The sequence below is a fragment of the Palaemon carinicauda genome, chromosome 2, assembly GCF_036898095.1.
Source record: "Palaemon carinicauda isolate YSFRI2023 chromosome 2, ASM3689809v2, whole genome shotgun sequence".
In the NCBI taxonomy this organism is placed as follows: Eukaryota; Metazoa; Arthropoda; class Malacostraca; order Decapoda; family Palaemonidae; genus Palaemon; species Palaemon carinicauda.
In genome coordinates this window covers 134226282-134251017 of record NC_090726.1, presented here as the reverse complement: position 1 = coordinate 134251017, position 24736 = coordinate 134226282, and the positions used below count along the sequence as shown (strand labels likewise).

Here is a 24736-nt window from a genome sequence, read left to right as displayed (position 1 = left end):
GACTATGAAAAAGACTTTGATAGTGTGTACCGACCAATTTTGTGGAGAGTCCTGCGTTGTTATGCAATTCCTCTTAAATATGTAAATTTGATTAAGTCTGTTCATGAGCATAGCAAGTACAAAGTTAATGTTAATTGAGCATGGCAAGTGCAAAGTTAATGTTAATGGAGTCTAATGATATGAATTTCCAGTGAACATTGGAGTACTCCAAGGCAATGTGTTGTCATGTATGTTATTTATCCTCCTCATGGATTTTGTAATGAGTAGAACTGTCGGAGATAGTGGAGAAGGATTAGAATGGATTGGTGATAGGAACTTTTTGGGTTCAAGCCATGTCGTCCTGATGGAAGGTTCCTATAGGTAGCTTTCTAAGGGATATTTGGCTACAGTGATATTCCAAGAGAATTAACCTTTAGGTCTCCAGAATTCTAACTCCTGGTGCGAATATCCTTAAAATTTCTCTTAAGGATATCGCATCATATCAGGGGACGTATATCTTGATACGACACATAGCAATCTTCACCCCGAATAGTGTTTTTGTTTCAAGGGGGAAGAGTGACAAAAATAGAAGGGGAGCCGTTATCAAGGTTACCCTATTTCCCATACTACTATTGAGTATCTAGATGCCGCTGTATCCAAGATGGTGCTCATTCCTATTTTTGTAGCGATTTCACACGGTGGTGTTCCTTGTTGATCTGTTTTGATCGCTTTTGAGAGGATTTAATATTCAATCTCCAGCTTCTTTTGCCACTGGAAAGTTGAGTATTTATTCTTTACAGTGTATAATTTTTAATTCCTGCTTCACAGTGAAATTAGAGTAATTTATTGTGTTAAGGAGCTAGGCCTGTCACCGGAGGCGCCATGGGTGCTGTCGTTCGTTATGCATGTGTTATTTAGTTAGTAGAACGACTTTCCCGGTTGTAATAGCATTAAGGGATTTTGACGAAGGAAAAATCTATTTCTGGGGAGAGACCTGTGACGCCCGGTGAAAAGAGTCCTTCTTTACACTTTTCTGATATAAATCTTCCAAATATACCAGAGAAAGATAAAAGCATGGAATGCAGAGGTTACTACCCTCGCGCGAGCACCTCGTGGGTGTCGTGTATACATCAGGGGCGTGTGAAAACCACTATTCACAGGCTGTCTTCCATTTAGATAATTCCTTCATCAAAGGGAAGGCCGTAACAAATGCCCCAGAAACCACACTTGGACCACGCCCCTTCACCCAACACGAGTGCCCTCTAGGTCATCCTTCTGTTTTGGACTTGCCTGCATAGTCGTATTATTTGTGCTTTCGGTGTTTTTCCCGTGTTGGGCGTTAATTCATCATGACTGACGCTGCTACTTCACCTTTACCAATGTTAAGTACCATAGTTTGTTTTGACAGCTTTTTTCAGTACCGGGCATTTGTGCTTTTCCAGTAATGTGGATTTTAATTTTGGGAGGGGATTGGCCTTCCTCGGTGTCGGCCGCCATGTTGGTTTGGTTCGCTTCGCTAGTATTTCAAGTTAATATTGCCCATCTGGTACTCTGTCATCTAGGTTATATCACTTACGTTTTATGACCATTATTATTATCATTATTTTATTATTGTTTTTACTATGGTATTTTTTTGCTAGCAAGTCCAATTTGGACGAACGAAGAATAAGGTTCTTGCCTTTGTTATAGTTTAAGTACATGCCTCGGGAAGGTGGTCGTTTTAGACTATATCTTTTTATTTATTTGTTACGCTGTCGTTATTCTTCGTTCTTGGTTATTACAATTTTATCATTATTCTTATATCATATTATTGTGTGCTTTTGGTTCTTTATAATGTAACCATGAGAGCGTGAGCATGGAGTTCTCGGTTTCTGTTACTACAGTTACGAGTTACCCTTTCTCTCGTTTTCTTTCTTAATCTCGAGTAAGGAGAGGTGGATTTCCCGTTTTCCGTCTTATACGCTCACGAGTTATCCCTGCCTCCTCTTCTTCTCCGGGGTTATGATATTACGTTTGATGGTATTTACGTTTTATTGATGTGGTTACTGTTAATATAGATAGCCTTATTAATAGGTTCCGTTAGTGTATGAGTCATTATTTTGGGGATCGCTTTATGCCGCGCTGTAGTATACTTTCAGACATTATCCCCGTTTACCCTCGTGTATCGTTTTATTGATTCAACGGGAGATAGTACATCTCCTAGAATTATATAACTCGATACTCGTCTCCTGTGGAGATTTAAGGGTAATCCCTCCTTCCCTCTGAGTGCCGCTGCAGGCGGCAACCCTATCTGGTCTTGCCATAGAGTAGTTCACTCCGGCTTGACTAGGCTAGGGTTTTCTGTCTCCCACCTTAGGCGGCGAGATCCCGGCTTTGGTTTTCGACAGAGCCTCAGAGTATTCAGTCTTTCTGCCGGCGGCAGAGCAGCAGGGTGAGTAGTCACTCCCCTGCCGGCTTACAGCTGCCGGCATACGAGGATAAGCCTCCCTAGGCCGCTCCTGAAGTGGTAGTATGATGCCGCCACCTTCTCCCCTGCGGTCTAGAAGACTAGTCCTGTGTCGGCAGAACCTAGGCTGAAGAATAGTATTCTTCTGCCGCCTAGGATGTCGCCGATACTGAAACCTTGTTTCTCTCTTGTGTGGAGGCGGCGGCAATCCTGCCTCCTTCTTCTACACTTGATAGATTCGGCAGACCCTAGGCTGAAGAATAGTTATAATTCTGCTGCCTAGGATGGCGCCGATACTGAAACATTGTTTCACTCTTGTGTGGAAGTGGCAGCAATCCTGCCGCCTTCTTCTACAATTGATACAGGACCTTTTTCCCTTCCCCTCTCTGTCCTTTAGCGATGACTTAGCCATCACAATCCTGTGGCCATTGTCCTGCAATCTCACCGCTTGCCGGGTGGGTTGCGGTGCCGGCCGGGCTCCTACATAAGCAGCTGTTTAGTCACTCAGTCTTTCCCTTATGGACACAAGGCTCCAAGAAGGTTGTGCCGGCTATGTCGGCTGCCGGTGGGAGACCCTTCTGCTGCTGAAAGTTCTTCAGTCCTCCCTTGGACTGCCATCCACATTCCTGAAACCAGCAATGCCGGCAACGGATCTTGCGGCTGGATGGAAGCCTGAATGATGCATTCTTCCCTTCCATTTGAACCCTCATTCCGGAGGAAGGCAGTAGGATTATATACTTACACCCTTATCTATTGTAAACATACATTTTAATAAGGCAGCCCTTCACTCCATGCTTTTTCTCTCTTTGTCAGCTAGTGCTGCCGGCTGGGCCGGTGCCGCCAGGTACTAGCCCTGCCGGCAACATGCCGGCTGAACTACAGTATATGATTATACAGTAGCCAGTATATTTGCATTATAGTATATACTGCAGATAGAAAACTATTGTATATATTATACAGTAGTTATTTTCCAACATATTTTGTGTATCCTTGCACAGTCTTTTGCTGAGACCAATCCTACATTGAAAGAATAGAATTCTTTCAATACTCTGATTAAAAATCAGTTAATAACTTACCCTACTATATCAAATACTTTAGAGGGGTCAGTGGTAGTACGCTTTTCTATCCCTAGAGGTTAGAACCCTTCTCTTTTGAGTTTTCCCTGATCTGGAAACTCTATACTGTAGTCTTAATATTGGAAGGGGAGGTCACAGCAATTGGCTGGGAGGGATACACAAGTATGTGTCTTTTCTAATTTCTAGTCCAGCCGGCCGGACTTTGCCGCCAGGTGCTAGCCATGCTGGCAACACGCCGGCTGAACTACAGTATATGATTATACAGTAGCCAGTATATTTGCAGTATAGTATATAGTGCAAACAGAAAACTATAGTATTTATTATACAGAAGTTATTTTCCAACATACCTTGTGTATCCTTTTACAGTCTTTTGCTGAGACCAATCCTATATTGAAAGAATAGAATTCCTTCAATACTCTGATTGGAAATCAGTTGATACTTATCCCACAATATTAAATAATTAAGAAGGGTCAGTGGCAGTGTACACTTTTTCTATCTCTAGAGGTTAGAACCCTTCTCTTTTGAGTTGCCCTGATAAAGGAAACTCTATATCTTTAATATTGGGGGGAGGTCACAGCAATTGGCTGGAAGGGATACACAAGTATGTGTCTTTCCCTATTTCTTTCTAGCTTACTATCCTAAGCTATAATGATTAAAATATTAATATTTGCATTTCTGTTTATCATGTGAGATAAACAATCGCATACTCATTTGATTTTCCTTTCTTCACAGGAGGAACCCCAGATGGAATGCGATGCGATCTTCTGCAACCATAGGAGTAGGAACTTCTACGGTCACAAAGCGTGCAGGTCTCATGCCCCCTGCACCATCATTACCGAATCCCTGCGATATTGGGACCTCCAAGTCAACGGAGTCGAGGGATGTGGCACGTGGAAAGCTGCGCAAGTGGGTAAGAGGGTTCCAGAAGAACTCTTCGGGACCATACCTACCTAACGATAGGATGTGTAGCTTGCTGTTCCTGAAAGCGGGTAGTGAAATGGTTGTGCCCCAAGCACGACTCGGACCTCCCTGCGTCCAGATTGCCATCGAGACAGATGTCAGGGAGGCGTTGCAAAGTATGGACATCCACCAGGAGGTAAGGATGTCGGAAGTGTCTATGGACACTAAAAAGGATCTATTAAAGGATGATCCCGAGGAGGAATCTACTCTACCTCTGGAAGAAGATGATGATGCTGAGTCGGAGTTCCTTCCGTCTGTGCCAGCACCGGAGCCGTTACCCTCGACATCTTCACCATTTACCCCTCCTTTGGACAACATGAGCCAGGCACTGGCCCATCTTACGGATTTAATAGAGAACATTCACAAACGAGGTGAAGCAAGGGAAGCGAAATTTGAGAGAGAGCTCCGTGAAGCTCCACTTATCGCCTCCCGAGGGTCATACAAGCTACCCAGAGGCCAAGACCTCCCGACCTGCTCCAAAACCCAATCCCTAGAGGTATTCAGAGTTTATGCCGATTTCGAACGGCAAACTCTATATCTCAGAGAAGATGGGAGCTGTCCCCTTAGATTACATCCGGTTTTGGCCAAGCTTAAACGCTTACCCTGATTGCTTCATTCAATTGAAGCATGAACCCATGACAAAAGAGGAGACGGAACCGAAGGAGGTCATGGTTTTCGACCACGATAAGGCACAGGCTCTCTTGTCAAGAAGCCTGAGAAAGGCGGACTATTCGGTGTCAAAAGTGTCCGCCTTGAGCAAGAAACATCCTACCTTTCTTGCTCCTGCTTCAATAGCCTTCCCCTTTACGTTGAAGGCATTTAAATCTGTTGCCAAGGCAGTGGAGGCAGGCAAACCATGCCCTGCACTAGAGGAGTGCAGGCCTCTGTCGTTAGCCTTGCCCATGCAGGAGAAGGAATGGAAGGAAGTCCACCTAACCTTCTCAGTAGGGAAACTGGACGCAGACATTGCTGGATGACAGTTTAGCGAGAATCTCCCTAAACTTTCGGACTTTCTCTTGTGCAAGGAACAAGAGACGAAGGAGAGACTTGCGACATCTTTATCCCTACAAAACTGCATAGAGATGTGTGCAGGTCAACGAAGTACTCCAGACATGCTCATGGTCCTGGCTAAAATGCATATGGCCACCCTAGTAAAGGACCTGTATGCTTTCATGAAGGCTAGGAAAGCCTGTGGAGAGTTCGTGTTCGCTGCTGCAACTGTGAAACATGAACCCAGGAAGCTGTTATTTTCTAACATCTAGGGTAAAGACCTCTTCCCGAACGAAGTAGTCAAAGAGGTGGTCGAGAAAGCCATCACGGAGAATAGGAACCTTCTCCAGAAGTGGGGCACCTCTTCAAAGAGGAAGTCTTCCCCGGATGCGGGTCCCCAACCTAAAAGGAAGACGAAGAAGTCTAGACTTCCCCCTAGGCCTGCTTAACAACATCCCACAGTTACTATGACCGCGGTGCCGCAAGTGGTGGCCCAAAGACAGACCACCTTCCAAGTGGTGCCTCAACAGCTGGTTGCCCAGTCACCAGCATTCAACTCCGGGTTTAAGAGGCAGACCACTACCTCTCAGTTGAAAGTTAAAGGATCCAGACGGGGCTCCTCTAGACATCCCTCAAGAGGTAAGGGAGGATGCGGTCGAGGAGGTAAACCCTTTGATCAATCGAAGCAAGGAGGCGCTTCCGGTAGGAGGGAGGCTCTAATAATTTCAGGATCGTTGGACCTTCGATCATTAGGCCCACGGCCTAATCAAGATTGGACTAGGATGGAAATGGTACAAGTCTCCACCATCATTTCCTCAATTCTTCCAACACTCCACCCCCGCAATAGAAGAATATACCCTATAGCTCTTGAGCATACAGGTTATAAGGAAAGCAAAGCCCATCAAATTCCAGGGAAGGCTGTTTTGTGTTCCCAAGGACTCAGAAAAACTCAGAGTCATTCTGGACTTGTCGCCACTCAACAAGTTCATAAAAAACAGCAAGTTCAGGATGTTAATCCTTCAACACATAAGGACCCTGTTACAAAAAGTGGCGTTCACAGTCTCGATAGACCTGACACATGCCTATTGGCACCTTCTAGTCAGTCGCCCCATCTCCTCCTACCTAGGATTCAAGTTACAGAAAATAAAGTATGTTCTAAGAGCCATACCCTTCGGACTAAACATAGTCCCAAGTATCTTCATGAAACTTACAGACGCAGTTGTACAACAACTACGCCTAGAAGGTGTTCAGGTAGCAGCGTACCTGGACGACTGGCTGGTGTGGGCAGCATCCGAAACGGCTTGTCTGCAAGCATCCAAAGAAGTGATCCAGTTCCTGGAACATCCAGGATGCAAAATCAACTTCAAGAAGTTTCAACTCTCTCTACCTCAAGGGTTTCAATGGTTGGAAAGCCATTGGAACCTGAGGTCACATCGTCTCTCCATTCCCTCACGGAAGAGGAGGGAGATCGCAGGGTCTGTCAAGAGACTACTGTAATCCAACAGGATTTCAAGACGCCAACAGGAAAGGGTACTGGGCTCTCTCCAGTTCGCAGCAGTAACAGACCCAGTGCTAAGAGCATAGCTAAAAGATGCGTCAGGAGTCTGGAGAAGATACGCATCAAACGCTCGAAGAGATCTAAAATGACCGATACCAGCCTTACTACGATCACTTCTCAAGCCATGGTCGAAGGCCAAGAGCCTAATGAGGACCGTGCACTTTCAACCACCTCTGCCGTCGATGACCATCCACATGGATGCCTCGACAGAAGAATGGGGAGTTTACTCCCATCAAAGGAAAGTCCAAGGGACTTGGTCATCTCTGTTCAAGGCCTTTTTCATCAACATTTTGGAAGCCATGGCAGTCCTCTTGACATTGGGAAAAGCCTCTCCTCGCAGATCAGTCCACATCAGGCTGATCTTGGACAGCGAAGTGATAGTGAGATATCTGAACCCACAAGGCTCAAGATCGTCCCATATCATCCATGTGATATTAGCTATCCCTTGTCTAGAGACATGGCACCAATCAGCAGTTCACTTACAAAGTTTCCGCAATGTGAGAGCGGATGCTCTATTCAGGCTCAAGCCGATAGAGTCAGAGTGGTCCCCAGACGCAGACTCATTCTCTTCCATCTTGGAACTAGTCCCGGAACTGCAGATCAACCTCTTCACGACGAGCGACATCAAGAAACTACCTCGATATGTAGCCCCATACGAGGACCCTCTAGAGGAGATAACGGATGCCATGTCCCTAGTTTGGAACGAATGGATCCGGAATTTCCTGCTCCTTCCATCCAATCTCCTGCTGAAGGTCCTCAACAAGCTGAGATCCTTCCAGGGAACGGCAGTTTTAGTGGCCCCCAAGTGGCCCAAGAGCAACTGGTTCCCTCTAGTGATGGAACTGAGGCTGAGGCTGTTCCTTGTACCGAACCCAGCACTATCTCAACGGGTTCAAAAGTCGACTGTCTTCGCTTCATCACAGAGAACCCAAAACCTTCATTTCATGATTTTCTCGCCTTAGCGGTTAAGAAAAGATTTGGGATCTCAAAAGGCAGTATAGACTTCTTAGAAGAATACAAGTCTAAGTCAACTAGAAGACAATATGAATTGTCTTGGAAAAAGTGGGTTGCTTTTGTTAAAACAAAAGGACCGAAAGAAATTTCAATAGACAACTGTCTATCCTTCTTTATCCACCTTCATAAACAAGGTCTGGCAGCCAACATGATAACTACAGTACGTGCAAGTCAGCCTTGAATAGACCTCTTCTATACACCTTTCAAGTGGACCTGACGAATGAAATCTTTAGCAAGATCCCGAAGGCATGCGCTAGACTTAGGCCTGCAGCTCCTCCGAAGCCCATTTCATGGTCTTTGGAAAAGGTCTTACATTATGCTTCATCTGTGAACAATGAAGATTGTTCTCTCAAGGATCTAACCCAGAAGGTTATTTTCCTGTTCGCTATAGCCTCAGGGGCTAGAGTTAGTGAAATAGTAGCCCTATCAAGAAATGAGGGCCACATTCAGTTCACAGAAGTGGGAGAACTGAATCTTTCCTGATCCAGCCTTTCTCACCAAGAACGAGCTATCCACTAAGAGATGGGGTCCCTGGAAAATCTGCCTTCTGAAGGAAGATGTCTCTCTGTGTCCAGTAGAATGTCTAAAGGTCTATCTTTGTAGAACTTCAGACTTCAGGGGAGGACAGCTCTTCAAAGGAGAAACTTCAAGATCAAACTTATCCCTAAAACAACTGAGGGCGAAGCTCACCTACTTCATTCGCAGAGCGGATCCTGACAGTACACCCGCAGGTCATGAGCCGAGAAAAATTGCTTCATCACTGAACTTTTTTCAGTATATGGACTTTGAGCGCCTTCGCTCATGTACTGGATGGAAGTCATCCAGAGTGTTCTACAAACACTACGCAAAGCAAGTCCACAAACTGAAGCATTATATGGTGGCGGCAGGTAGTGTATTAAAACCTGTTGTCTAGTGCTGCGGTGAACAGTTAATTGATTGGGACTATCAATTAGGGTGAAAAGGTGTTGACACTTCCAGTGCGATACCTTTCAAGTGAGTATCACCATGGTGACACTAAGACTGTTCAAAATCTCAGGTGTGGAATTATACAGATAACATTTGTGCCGTGTGTACATATTACACAGTGTTGATAGTATAAACATTTACAGAAATTTCATTAGGAAAATTTATCAAAAATTTTCAAATTTAGAGTGGCACTCATCATTTCTTCCCTTTCAGGGAGAAAAATATTTTCTGTATACGTTGTACGTATAATTCCCTTAAAACGTTACACTCGTTACACTCGTTATTACATTTGGTCATTTATTTGAAATAAATGTCTATTAGAGTGTAATTGCGTTTTATTTTGCCCTGCAATTAGCACATTAAGTATGCCAGAGTTCTCTTATTTATTTAAGTAAACCTCATATTATTGTATGCTTACAAACAATGGATCTAGTTGACACTTAGTTGTTCCGACAACATATACAAACCATGAGACCTTTTGTATATCTAGTGGATACTTATGTTTGTTCATACAATATATGCAAACCTTGAGACCCCTTTTCTACTGTCCAGTATGACTCTTCCCTGCAGGGGGCAGGAAGCACTAACATTGTCCATGATTAGTGGTAATGACGGATAATGGTAACGTCATTTGTCTCGATGGTCCGGATGACCATAGAAAAAATGTCCCAAGGTTAAGGCACCTATGAAAATCCACAGATACAGTACTTTCTAGTAATTCTCTGGTAAACTTCCATTAGGACGACATGGCTTGAGCCCAAAAAAACGGATTTTGAGCGAAGCGAAAAATATATTTTTGGGTGAGATAGCCATGTCGTCCTGATGGACCCGCCCTCCTTTTCTATAGAAAAGGCCTTGGCAGGATCCCTCCCAAAATTACTATATCTGTAGCACCATGCTCAATGCCACAAGGAATGAGCGCCATCTTGGATACAGCGCCATCTAGATACTCAATAGTAAGACGGGAGGAAGGGTAACCTTGATAACGGCTCCCCTTCTATTTTTGCCACTCTTCCCCCTTGAAACGGAAACGCTATTCGGGGTGAAGATTGCTATGTGTCGTATCAAGATATAAGTCCCCTAATATTATGCGATATCCTTAAGAGAAATTTTAAGGATATTCGCGCCAGGAGTTAGAATTCTGGAGACCTAAAGGTTAATTCTCTTGGAATATCACAGTAGCCAAATATCCCTTAGAAAGCTACCTATAGGAACCTTCCATCAGGACGACATGGCTATCTCACCCAAAAATAGATTTTGAGCGAAGTGCAGACCTAGAGTATGCTGATGATGCTGTCCTTGTTAGCAGAATACCACAAGGTTTGCAATGCTTGCTTACCAGAATGCCTGAAATATCACATGAGGTTGGGCTCAAGATAGATAGAAGAAAGACAGAGATGATGAAAATGGAGTATGCAATGGAAGATGAAATATCATTGGAAGGAGAAAGGATTAATGAGGTAGAATCATAAGTATTTACGAACTATAATCTCCAATAAAGGGTCTTTAGAATTAGAGTTTAGTGAAAGATTGAAAAAGCAAATCAGACAATGGCTAGGTTAAGTAGTATTTGGAAATTAAATCACCTGAAATTACATATAATAATCAGACTATATATATCAGTTTAGTGAGAAAGGTGTTACTCTATGGTCATGAGTCATGGTATGACAATGAAACAATCTCTAATAGATTTAGTCGATTTGAGAACAAAACCCTCAGAAGGATATTGGGAGTTAAATGGCGGGATAGGATTAGAAATGGAGCTATAAGAGATTACTCGAGTGCCATATGTGGATGAGATCATGATGAGGGGTAGATGGAGATGGTTTGAGAATGCTCTTCGCAATCCCCAAGAGAGATTAGTTCATCAAACGTTCAGCTGGGCTCCACAATGCACTAGAAGAATTGGAAGACCTAGACTTACTTGGCTAATGACTATGAAGCTCGAAGTAGGAGATGATGAATGGAGAAGTATTGAATTAAAAGCTCAAGATAGAGATTACTGGGGAAATCTAACTGAGGCCCTTTGTGTCAATAGGCATAGGAGATGATAATATATAAATAAAAAATATATATATATATATATATATATATATATATATATATATATATATATATATAAAATGATAAATTTTGCACCTTTAGGTGTGTTTTTTCATATTGAAATAAGACATATATTTTAATATATTAATGTCTGGATTCTCTTCCCGACCTCGTGATCAGAGTCCCAAAGCGAAATCACTCAAAGACAATAGCATCTGACTGGCTGGGAATTGAACCCTGGTCCAGGATACTTGTGTGACAGTGAATGTACCATTTAACCACGAAGAAAGAGAAAATTCAATGACAATTCCTCTGTACATAAACCTGTTAAATTCATGTTTTTTTGTACTTAGAATTGCAATCAACCCATCTTCATCATCGTGGCTAATTGGTAGGTTTTTACTTGGCATTCGACTAATGATAAATTTTACACCTTTAGACATGTTTTTTCATATTCAAATAAGCCATATATTCTAATACATTAATGTCTGGATTCTCTGACCGACTTCGGGATCAGAGTCCCAGGTCGAAATCAGTCAAAGACAATAGCATCTGACCGGCCGGGAATCGAACCCTGGTCCAGGATACTTGTATGACAGTGACCGTACCATTTAACCATAAAGAAAGGTAAAAGTCAATGACTTTCGTGGTTAAATGGTAGAGTCACTGTCATACAAGTATCCTGGACCAGGGTTCGATTCCCGGCCGGTCAGATGCTATTGTCTTTGACTGATTTCGCCTTGGGACTTTGATCCCGAGGTTGGTAAAAGAATCCAGACATTAATGTATTAGAATACATGGCTTATTTGAATATATATATATATATATATATATATAAATATATATATATATATATATATATATATATATATATATGTATATATATATATATATATATATATATATATATATATATATGACAGCAGGCTGGAAGGAAAAAGGAAAATGAAGATTTAACCTAGCACTTTCATGTTTATTACACTTCCTCATGGTCTCATGATTTAAAAATACATTTAGAGTACAAAGAAATCTTTGTGATTACGTCCAAGCAGAAAAGAAATACAGAAACTACTTAACCCTTTTACCCCCAAGCTATTTGGAACTTTCCAACCCTTAACCCCCAGGCATTTTGTTTTTCAAGCACATTTTACAATATATCTTTTTTAAATTGCGCTAACAGCCTTAATATTCGTCATAGAGAGGTCAGGTTGGTCTCATTATTTTGGAAAATTCCTGAAGTTTCTCATAAAGTTATCAAAAATATATAAAAAAAATGTAAATAGCAGTTTTTTGCAAGGACGTACCGGTACGTCCATAGGGGGATGAGTTTTGTGAAACATACCAGTATATTCATTGGTGGTAAAAGGGTTAAGAGCTAATTGCTTTAAAATGCTATTTACCACTAATTCATCCAATTTGTACATACCTGGGCTGATGTTAAGCAGATCTTCAAAATTTTTCTGAAGCATGTTTCGGTTATACTGTATTTCTCTTAACAATATCTTTGCACAATATAATTTTTTTAGCAGCTTTCCAATCGATAGTATGATTGCAATTATTACTATGCTGAATGAGAATGCTGGCAATATTGTCTGTTCTTACATTAAATTTATGTTGTTTTGATCTTGTTTCTAGGGCTTTTCCACTTTGTTCAAAATATCTTTTGCCATACTGATTGTAGGGAATTTCATAAATATAAACGTTAATCTGCTTTGGGGAATTTTTTTTATTGATATATTCTCTAATGTTTTGCTTTTAAAAATGATACCAGTTCCAAATGGTTTCAATATTCCCAGTAGAGGTACAAACTTTTAGAAAGAAGGTAAAACAATGTTAGCTACATTAAAATTATTGTTGGAAACAAATTCATAAAAGATCTCTAAGCTTTTTGACATGCTTTGTGTATGAAATGGGATAGATACAGTACTTTAATATTTATGATATTTTCTAAAGCTCTGCTTCAAGTAAATCTGGGCAATTTACCCGCAGTGCCTGTAAAATCAAGGATGAGAAAACCATCATTTTAGTTGACAAATGATAATTGGAATAAAAATGTATATACAAATTAACATTCGTAAGTTTTCTATGCACTCAAAATTAAGAATACTTCTCTTGTCCGAACACTAAAAAATCTAAAGAAGGAAGCTTGTTATCAACTTCTGTTTCTAATGAAAACTCAATAGATGGTATAAGTGTATTCAAGGCTGTTGAAGACTATTTTTCATTCATATCACTGAGCCAAGCACAAAATATTTCGTCAACGAAACTGACACAAAAAGTACCTGAGGAGAGAATTCTGGGTAGGTACTTAAGAAGAAGAAGTGAAGAGAGTAAGGAAGACTGGCTCAAGAATTGAAGAGACAGTGAAAGATGGATATGGAAGGTTGTTAAAAGGAGAGGAGGCAAGGAAACGGTGGGCGGAATATTTTGAAAGTTTACTGAATGTTGAGGATAACAGGGAGGCAGATATAATTGCTGTTGCAAGTGTTGAGGTGCCGGTGATGGGAGATGAGAATGAGAGAGAGATTACAAGAGAGGAAGTGAGGAGAGCACTAGATGAAACAAGAGTAGGAAAAGCATCTGGTATGGATGGTGTGAGAGCTGAGATGTTGAAAGAAGGGGGTGTGACTGTACTTGAATGGTTGGTGAGATTGTTTAATATGTGTTTTTTGTTGTCAATGGTACCAGTAGATTGGGTTTGTGCATGTATTGTACCACTATATAAGGGTAAGGGAGATGTGCATGAGTGTTGTAATTCAAGGGGTATTAGTTTGCTGAGTGTAGTTGGAAAAGTGTATGGTAGAGTACTGATTAATAGGATTAAGGATAAAACAGAGAATGCAATCTTAGAAGTACAGGGGGGTTTTAGAGGAGGTAGGAGTTGTATGAATCAGATTTTTACAGTTAGGCAGATATGCGAGAAATATTTAGCAAAAGGTAAGGAGGTGTATGTTGCGTTTATGGATCTGGAGAAAGCGTATGATAAGACTTGATAGGGAAGCAATGTGGAATGTGATGAGGTTATATGGAGTTGGTGGAAGGTTGTTGCAAGCAGTGAAAAGTTTCTACAAAGGTAGTAATGCATGTGTTAGAATAGGAAATGAAGTGAGCGATTGGTTTCCGGTGAGAGTGGGGCTGAGACAGGGATGTGTGATGTCGCCGTGGTTGTTTAACTTGTATGTTGATGGAGTGATGAGAGAGGTGAATGCTCGAGTGCTTGGACGAGGATTGAAACTGGTAGATGAGAATGACCATGAATGGGAGGTAAATCAGTTACTGGTTGCAGACGCGGAAGAGAAGCTTGGCCGATCAGTGACAAAATTTAGAAGGGTGTGTGAGAGAAGGAAGTTGAGAGTTAATGTGGGTAAGAGTAAGGTTATGAGATGTACGAGAAGGGAAAGTGGTGAAAAGTTGAATATCATGTTGAATGGAGAGTTACTTGAGGAAGTGGATCCAGTTTAAGTACTTGGGGTCTGTTGTTGCAGCAAATGGTGGAGTGGAAGCAGATGTACGTCAGCGAGTGAATGAAGGATGCAAAGTGTTGGGGGAAGTTAAAGGATTAGTAAAAAATAGAGGGTTGGGGCATGAATGTAAGGAGAGTTCTGTATGAGAAAGTGATTGTACCAACTGTGATGTATGGATCGGAGTTGTGGGGAATGAAAGTGACGGAGAGACAGAAATTGAATGAGTTTGAAATGAAGTGTCTAAGGAGTATGGCTGGTGTATCTCGAGTAGATAGGGTTAGGAAGGAAGTAGTGAGGGTGAGAACGGGTGTAAGAAATGAGTTAGCAGCTAGAGTGGATATGAATGTGTTGAGGTGGTTTGGCCATGTTGAGAGAATGGAAAATGGCTGTCTGCTAAAGAAGGTGATGAATGCCAAGGTTTGAATGGATGGATGGAGTGAAGAAAGCTCTGGGTGATAGGAGGATAGATGTGAGAGAGGCAAGAGAGCGTGCTAGAAATAGGAATGAATGGCGAGCGATTGTGACGCAGTTCCGGTAGGCCCTGCTGCTTCCTCCGGTGCCTTAGATGACCGCAGAGGTAGCAACAGTAGGGGATTCAGCGTTATGAAGCTTCATCTGTGGTGGATAACGGGGGAGGGTGGGGTGTGGCACCCTAGCAGTACCAGCTGAACTCGGTTGAGTCCCTTGTCAGGCTGGGAGGAACGTAGAGAGGGGAGGTCCTCTTTTTTGGTTTCATTTGTTTGATGTCGGCTACCCCCCTAAATTGGGGGAAGTGCCTTGGTATATGTATGTATATACTTTGTCTCAAAAAATTCCATGTAAATATTACTTAACAATGGAGATAGAGGATTGCTCGTTGCCATACTAAATTTTTGTTTAAAGAATTCACCATTAAAAGTAAACTGACAGCCTTTTACACACAACTTTATAAGTTTGAGAATAGAGTCAGTATCAACAGTAAAAGTATGTTCAATAAGTTCGTCTTTAAAAACTCCAGTAAGTCATCCACTGTTACTCTGGTAAATGGTTTAACATCAAAGTTTATCAACTTAAAATCCTAATTAAAATCAAACCTCCTTAACCTATAAATAAAATCTTTACTATTTTGCACAGAGCATCCATATATAATTCCAAGAATAAGTGACAGCTGACTTACTAACCATTTAGACAGTTTGTAAGTGCAAGACCCCACAGCTTATGAAAGGCTTGGCAAGAAAGTTTTCTTTGTGCATTTTGATTACACCATGTAAATAAGGTAGAGATGAACATGTTGTCGGGAATTTAGGTGTTAACTCCTTATGATTCGAAAGTATACCCTTGATGGCTTTGTTAAGGGAAGCATTGGCTTTGTCTAATGGGCTGTTGGGTAACTTTACATAAGTATGTTGATCATACAGCAAATCTAGACTTATGTGAAGTTACATAAGTCTGTAGAGTTTTTCTATTTAAAATGAGGCCTACATTCAATAGGAGAGACATGAAGTACCATGAGGTTCCTAGGTGACACAAATGTGATCATTATTAAGTAAAATATCACAGAGGAAGAGCAAAATTTATACATGGAATGAAAAAAAATCATGTAAAGAATGTTAGACAATGATACTCCTTTTTTTTTAATTTTTAACTAAAACTCCCCTTACTTAGGTCTGGAAAAAAAGTGAGAATGACAGCAATCATATTCATCCTTAGTAAACCACCAGTACTCTACTGACACTTTTCCCAGACTTTTTGCTACTGTTAAAAAAACATGGCAAACCATATGCATAACATGGCTCTGAAAAGACGAGAAAAAAATTAGCATTTATACATTAGAGAATTTATAAAGGGATTTTGACGAAGGAAAAATCTATTTCTGGGGAGAGACCTGTGACGCCCGGTGAAAAGTCCTTCTATCTACCTTTTCTGATATAAATCTTCCAAATATACCAGAGAAAAATAAAAGCATGGAATGCAGAGGTTACTACCCTCGCGCGAGCACCTCGTGAGTGTCGTGTCTACATCGGGGGCGTGTGAAAACCACTATTCACAGGCTGTCTTCCAATTAGATAACTCCTTCATCAAAGGGAAGGGCCGTAACAAAGACCCCAGAAACCACACTTGCACCACGCCACCGCTACCCACACAAACACCCTCCAGGTCATCCTTCTGCAAGAACACATGGCTGGCAAGGAAAGGGTGGGTCCGTACAAAAATAACCGGGAAGGGTTTCACTGGGCGTCACAGGTCTCTCCCCAGAAATAGATTTTTCCTTCGTCAAAATCCCTTTTCTGGGTCGACCTGTGACGGCCGGTGAAAATGTACCAGAGAATGCCTTCCAAGCCCAATAAAGTAATAACATAATGAGGAGAATACAATCACCATGTACAACAATAATATAGTATAAAAATGTAAGAAACGTCCAATTACCAACTAGCCAAATGACATAGGGAACGTAAGTCTAAATAACTAAGACGACAAGGAATCAACTGAGTGTCGAATCGCAAAAGGCATCAAACCTTACATGTCTAAGCATATCTAAACATTAAAGGAACGGTAACTACAATAACAGTTAAACCATAGGAATTAAACATGGCAAATATCATAGGGCTAACGAACTACCCAGGAGAGTGGCGACGTGGTGTGAGTGGCGGGTAGGAGGGAGAAGAGAAGAGATGGAAGAAAGGAAGAAGTAGAGATTACTGGGGAGGGAAAGGCTCCCCGCTGCCATCGTTGGGTATTTAAGGGCCTGTAAGATCTTTAGATAGTGGCGTTTGACAACCATAGGGGATTTCCAACCGCTATATTTTTTAAAAATCATCAAAGTCCCTGTTCTGGAAGTAATTGATGGAGGTATCTACTGTCCGTATATCATGAGCCTGGGGAAATGATTCCGGATTAGTATGTTTAAAGAAGTAGAGGATTTGTTGCCTGATACCGTGAATGGAAATAGTACCTCCTTGTTCCCTGATAACCAAGGGGCCAGACGAGCGGGTGGCAGTTCTAGCTAAAAGGGCCTTGAGAGTAGTGACTGGACACAGAGAAAAAATCCTAGGGAAGAAGAATAATCTTCCGAGGGGAGCACCTATTTGCGGATCCTCATCTTTTAGCCAGGAAAGCATTGTCTGGAGAAAGGAGTACTTCGGCTGAAGGGAGGAAATCTATGTTTTCCGGGTTCATGAGAGAGCTAGTTCTGATATTCCATCACCTGAGGCCAAAGCCGTTAGAAATAAGGTCTTCCTAAGAAGAGTGATATAAGAGCAGGATTCATTGCCCGTGTCCGGCGCAAAATTTGAGGACACCGTTCAGAGACCAGAGTCCTTTTGTGGCCGAACCGAAGGTCAAATCCTAGCACATGTTTTTGGAATAGATGAGAAATAGGAATCAGCTAGGTTAATGCTAAACCCAACAAGGAAGATCTTCTTCCAAACTGACTTGATAGTGGTTAAAGTGCTAACTGTTAGGCCTTTGCCAAATAGGAACCTCAAGAAAGAGATGGCTATATTCGGAGACCTACGAGTATGGTCTGAACTCTTAGGGAATCTGCTAGTTGTTAACGGCCGAATCTTATTGGCGAATTGTCGAGTCCCTTTTGTCTGATTCGATGAAGAGATCGTTTTCCGGTTCAATGTTCACGTCTCTACGATCTGCAAACTTCCTGTAGTCCACAAAGTTAGAGTTTTGGCTATCCTTGAGTAATCTGACACAGTGAGTTTGGATTACTTGAGTCAGTTTGGGGAACGGGATCCGGAAGGGACGGAGTTTCAACTCGAGGAGGAGAGGAAACCAACTGTTCTTGGCCAGTGAGGTGGTACTAAAGCCACTGCCCCCCGGAAGGGGCGTAGTTTGTGTAAAAGTCTCATTAGAAGATTCACTGGGGGAAATAGGTAAACCTTCTTCTAATGGTTCCTGAGTATCCACCGGAATGAAATTATGTCTAGAGACCATTCTGACTCCAGTGGTTTCGTCCTGGCTAGTGAGTCCGCTCTCACATTCTGGACTCCCGCAAGGTGAATTACTGACAGGAACCAGTTCTTTTCTGTTGGCCAGGCGAAGATAGTAACCAGGATCCGATTCAGGTTGGGTGACTTGGATCCTCCCCTGTTGACGCCGTGTACTACGTCTGTTCTGTCTGACACTACTCTGATGTGGCTCGACCTCGGAGGAGAGAGTCTCTTCAGGGTCAAGAACACTGCCATGTCTTCGAGAACATTGATATGGGACTGTTTCATGGGGGGTGACCAAGAGCCCTGAAACATCTGATGTTCGGAGTAATCCCCCCATCCACTTAGAGGCGCGGTTGCATGGAATGTCACTTGTGGAGGTGGGAATTGTAGAGGAACCGATTTGGAGAGGTTCTTCGGTTCGGACCATGGGCGTAGTCTCATTTTCAAGACAGAGGGGATCTTCAAGCCCTTGTCTCTTAAAGGTACTGTAGCTCTCTTTCTCAAAACTCGATTGATGTCTTTGAGTTTGGATTTTAATAGGAGACCCGTTATTGGAGTGAATTGGGGAAGACCGATGATACTTTCTAAGGTTCTTCTGAATGTCTGTGTTATCTCCAGTGAAGCCGGAGATTCGGTGAAAAAAGGGGCCGTAATAGTGTAATTGTGATCAAACATGACAAAGGTTCGTGTGCAAAAGGCCTCAGCCGGAGTCTGAGTGCCGGATTTCACCGTTGCACTCCAAATATCTGACTAGTTCTCACCTAATGAGTATCCATTATAGCGGAGTATAACTCAAGGCGGAGCTAAGGGTGTCGGCATAAAACGACCCCAATTAATGACTCATACACTAACGTAACCTATTAATAGTGCTAGCTATATTAACAGTAACCACATCAATAAAACGTGTATAACATTAAACGTAATATCATCAACTCGGATAATAAGAGGAGGCATGAATAACTCGTGATCGTAAAAAAACGGAAAACGGGAAATCCACCTCTCTTACTCGAGCTAATAAAGAAAACGAGAGAAGGGGTAACTCGTATCTGTAGAACAGGAAACGAGCACTCTATGCTCTCGCTCTCAAGGTTACATAATAAAAAACCAACATCACACAATAATATGATAAGAAAAATAATAAAATTGATTGCTTTTTTCTTAGTAATTGTTATAACCAAGAACGAAGAATAACGACAACGTAACAAATAAACAAAGATTTAGTCTAAATCGCGCATCCTGAGGCGAGTACAAAACTAAACAAAGACTAAATCGCTATTCTTCGTAGGTCCAAATTGGACTTGCTAGCAAATAAATACCATAGTAAAAACTAATAATAAATAATGATAATAAAATTGGTCATAAAACGTAAGTGATATAACCTAGATGACAGAGTACCAGATGGGCAATAATAACTTGAAAATTTACCGAAACGAACACAACCCAAAATGGCTGCTGATACCGAGGCAGGCCAATCGCTTCCAAAATTAAAAACCACAATACTGGAAACAGAACAAATGCCCGATACTGCAATAAGCTGTCAAAACAAACTATGGTACTTAACATTGGTAAAGGTGAAGTAGCAAGGTCAGTCATGTTGAATTAACGACAAACACTTCGAAAAACACTGGGCAAAAAAATCTCAACTTTGCAGGCAAGTCCAAAACAGAAGGATGACCTGGAGGGTGTTCGTGTGGGTAGCGATGGCGTGGTGCAAGTGTGGTTTCTGGGGTCTTTGTTACGGCCCTTCCCTTTGATGAAGGAGTTATCTAATTGGAAGACAGCCTGTGAATAGTGGTTTTCACACGCCCCCGATGTAGACACGACACTCACGAGGTGCTTGCGCGAGGGTAGTAACCTCTGCATTCCATGCTTTTATTTTTCTCTGGTATATTTGGAAGATTTATATCAGAAAAGGTAGATAGAAGGACTTTTCACCGGCCGTCACAGGTCGACCCAGAAATGGGGTTTATAGCACAACACATATATTCTAATATAAAATAATAATGATTTTCCCTTACAAGGCATGCCTGTCTACTAAGGCCAATACTGTACTCTGCTGCAAGTGGTTTGTCTTTCACATAGAATTGTTAAATTAACTACCACAGCCCTCTGAGAACATACACACAAGTGCCAATTAACCTGAATCTCCAGAGTTTCTTCTTTAGGTAGATGATTTTGGGATGTGCACATAATGTGCAATTAGGCTATGCAAAGGTAATGGGTTTGTATAAAAAAGTTAATATTTCCGTCTAAAACTTTCATTTTCACAATCAAATTTATGACATAGGAAAATCCTAAATCATTGGTCTCCTAGGCGAATGAGTGGTAGAAGGTCATGAAAGTAAATAGAGAGCTGGCACATAAAATAATGCATTCCTTACCTCCCATTTACTCCTATACCATATGGTGACCAAGATCCTTTCCAGTAACCTCTGTGGCTAGGATCTCCACCAGGCATTGCTGGAGAAGTGTTACGTATCATACGTGGATCAAGTTCGTTCCACGCACGTTCACCTGGAGTAATGTATCCATCCAGCATCAATGAGTGTGCTGTTTTGCGATCCATATCCTCTAAAATGTGCTTCACAATTATCTCTGTTAAAATAAAAAATTATTGTAGAAATACTGAAAAACAATAAAGTATGAGGTAAAACATACAAATGATTAGTTTGCACATTTTCTTCCAGTAAGACAAAATGGGAATAATCAGTGTACATAATATATATGAATAAATACTATTCAAATAAAAACAGACCATTAACAACACAAAAAATTATGTACACAGTATGTATAAAATAATTATCAGATTTTGGAATTTGATATTTTTCTGGTCTAAAACTCTAACCAACAGAGGTTAAATTACACATTTTATGCCAATTAAATATACAATATATATGAATGAATACTATTCATATAAAAACATACTTTTAATAACAGAAACAATTATGTACACTGCATGTATAAAAACTTTATCAGGTTATGGATTTTGATGTGTTTCTGGGCTAAAAATTTTAAGCAGCAAAGGTTATATTGCAAATTTGCTGCCAATAAAATATACAAATTCATTATCATCATTGTCATAATTATCATTTAGATGTTTTATTTTCTCTATTGGGTTAAACTTGCCAAATCTACAACTATTTTCATGGTAAAGTACATGAATACAAATTACTTCTTATTTCAGTTTTTCAACTAAACAAATGACAGAGTATATATCAGAGTGGTGGCTAAGATAGTGTGTTCTAGAGATGTTAAGTGTAAGTAGAAAGATGGGAGTAATGTTTCAGGAATAATTCACATCGGACTATTACTCCATTGTCTTCTAGGACTGCAGGGTTTCTTGGGAGGTAGAGATTAGTATTTGAATACAGAGCAAGAAATGGATGTAATGGCTGAAGAAGATGCTAATCTTATATCACAATTTGGTTTTTTCTATAAAAGTTTTCTATTTTATATAATCTTTGTTTATTCCCATACTAACAAACCTTACGTTATTTATGTGGATTATCTTTCAGCGGCAGCTGGCGGTAGCCATTAGACTTTAATTGCGAGGTGGCGTGTTTGAAACAGTGCTAGAGTGTGGACGTGTTGTGTCGAGCTCTGCTATTCATGCCCTGAGTCATGTTTTAGCTTTGTGTTTCTCGCTTAGAATATTATTGAAAAGATATTACAGTGAACCCTCGTTTATCGCGGTAGATAGGTTCCAGACCCGGCGCGGATAGGTGAAAATCCGCGAAGTAGTGACACCATATTTACGTATTTATTTAACATGTATATTCAGACTTTTAACCCTGGATAGGTACGGTCCTCGGACACCCCTTTAAGGGTATACTCGGACGCTAACGACCCCGACGCCAAAAAAAATTCTTGAAAAATCAGTTTTTGCAGTAACCTCCTTTTTTCTTTTGCCAAAAAAAACTTCAATGAATGCTTAAAACAACTGTAAAGATAAATACTACTCATCTGCAGAAAAACTATTTATTATAAATATTTTAAAAAATTAAGTAGAAAAAAAAAAGACCTGACATAAAAATTCATAAAAAAAAGGTTTATACATATATACACAAATCCTTTTAGGAATTGATTCTTGAATGTTTAGGACACATCTTGATGTATTTTGGATGAAGTCAGACCCATGGAGGTGAAGATCTGAAATGAGAAAAAAAGGGTAACTTTTTTTGGCCAAAAAAAATTGTCCAAATTTCATGAATTTTTTTGGGTACCCAAATGAAATAGGAAGTGGCTATTTTTTTTAGGGAATAAACATATGTTATCCTAAAATAGAAATATGTAAAAAAATCTTCATTATTTTGTAAATTACATTTATATCAGGGGCCATATCTAAAGGTAATTTTTTGAGTACTTGGAAATTTCGTAAAAAAATACATATATTTAATATATAATATGATATTTATGCAGGTAAAAATATACCAAAATATCACAAATTCTATAGGGAACAAGAATATATATAGATAGGGCAGCTTACGCTTCGGATATGTCCACAAAATGGCCGCCAACCACACTGACTCAGACTCCCTAATCTGCCACTTGAAATGTAGGAAGGGTATGTCAATTTCAAGGTGTTATTTACTAATCTAATTATTATTGGATATGCATAAAAATTGTATGGTGGGTTGCTGGATAATTGTCGATTATTTTACGACTATAAAATTAAAATTCTGACCCAAAAAATTTTTTTTGAAGGGAAATAAAATCGAAAAAAAAATGTAAAACAATATTTTTGGGCTCAAGCCATGGCGTCCTGATGGAAGGTTCCTGTTTGGTAGCTTCCTTGGGTATAAGACTACTAAGATATTCCCAGAGAATTTAACCACAGGTTATCACAGAATTCTAACTTCTGGAGCGAGTATCTCAAAGGTTTCCCTTTAAGACATCGTAATACAACAGGGGACACGCATGTCTGGTCGTGCCACATAGCTATCTCCACCCCGAACAGAGTTAACGCTTCGGTGTGTAAGGGCTGAGAATAGCTGGGAGCCGTTCCACAGCTAATCTCACTCGTGGCTACTACTGATACTCGAGACGTAAACAAACGGACGCCATTGCTCTAATGACGTCACGAGCGTCTTTATCCTTTGTTTAGTAGCTGCCCTACTGAGACGGATTTTCCCTTGTGTGAACTTTATCGTTTTGCATCTTCGCTATGTCGTTACCTTCAGCCTCGCCTTCTTCTGGAAAGTTGAGTACAAGGTTCCAGTATTGTTTAATTAAGCTCTGGCCGTTAAGTAAATATTATTTTGCGAAATAATTGATGTTTTGTGGCAGAGCTGTGCCTCTACCGGACCCGCCATTTTATGGCGTCGTTGTTGTTTTGCATGTCTTATTTAGTTAGCCACAACAACGCTTCCGGCCTTATATACTAATTGAATACATTAGTTTATTTAGTCTTCATAGCTAGGAACTTTTATTTCGTGTTTAGACGCTTTTTATCGGTCATCGATTGACCTCATACCAGTCGGCTACTATAGCCCCCAGGCCAGGAGCCTATATACAAGTGTTCATGCATGAATTATCAGTGATCCTAGACTAAGTTATGAAGATAGTGGCATTATTATTATACAATACTTTTGACTAGTGATGCAAATGTTTTCGCCTTCAGGGACCATATAGGGGATAGGCTAGTCAGTGATTCTTACTAGCCTAACCTAACCTTAGGACCCCTATATGCTTCCTTCATCCCCTGCCTTGGCATTCCCTCTAATTAGCCTTGATCCCTTTTCTGAGTAAAGGGATTCATTGTCTAATAGAGTATTATATCGCCTCTCAGTCCTCCCTAAAGGAATGAACCCCCTTTAGGATTGCGTCTGAGAGTGAGGTTAGGCTAGCCTACCTCTATGGCTAGGATAGTCTGCGACTTTCCTGCGATAGCGATACGTCTTCTTCCCTGCCTAGTTCAGGACTTTTAGCCCTGATCTAGGTCGGGTTAGGAAGGTTTCTCTGTTCCTTGCTGAAACTGTACTCTTGCACCGTTTTAGCCGATCAGCCTAATCTTAGGTTAGGGAGTGTCCTCCCTTCCCTTTGTGGCCGCTCTGGTACAGAAACCCTTCCTGGGAAGACCCCTCTCTTCTCCCTCCCCACCTATCTCTTGTATAGCCTAGCCTATGCTTAGGTTAGTTTATACTTATCTGTCCCCTGTCCTACAACTCCTCCTTAGGGTGGATGAGTAGGGCTACCCGAGCTTCCTTGTGCAGTCCGCTCTGGTACATATACCTTCATAGTGTCCTATAAGGTTAGTTCCTAGTGTAACTCTGCATAAGGGAGTCTCCCCCCCCCCCCCCCATCTTGGGTGTTCCCTA

The 24736-nt window shown here is 41.0% G+C and overlaps 1 protein-coding gene across 1 annotated transcript in view; it reads right to left on the bottom strand.

The window, feature by feature from the left end:
- LOC137627228 (general transcription factor 3C polypeptide 4-like) overlaps window positions 1-24736 on the bottom strand; it is a 386672-nt gene that overhangs the window by 289964 nt on the left and 71972 nt on the right. Inside the window, exon 2 of the mRNA XM_068358312.1 lies at window positions 20801-21014. Within this exon, the coding sequence (XP_068214413.1) occupies window positions 20801-21014 (214 nt within the window). The remainder of the gene's footprint in view (window positions 1-20800; window positions 21015-24736) is intronic.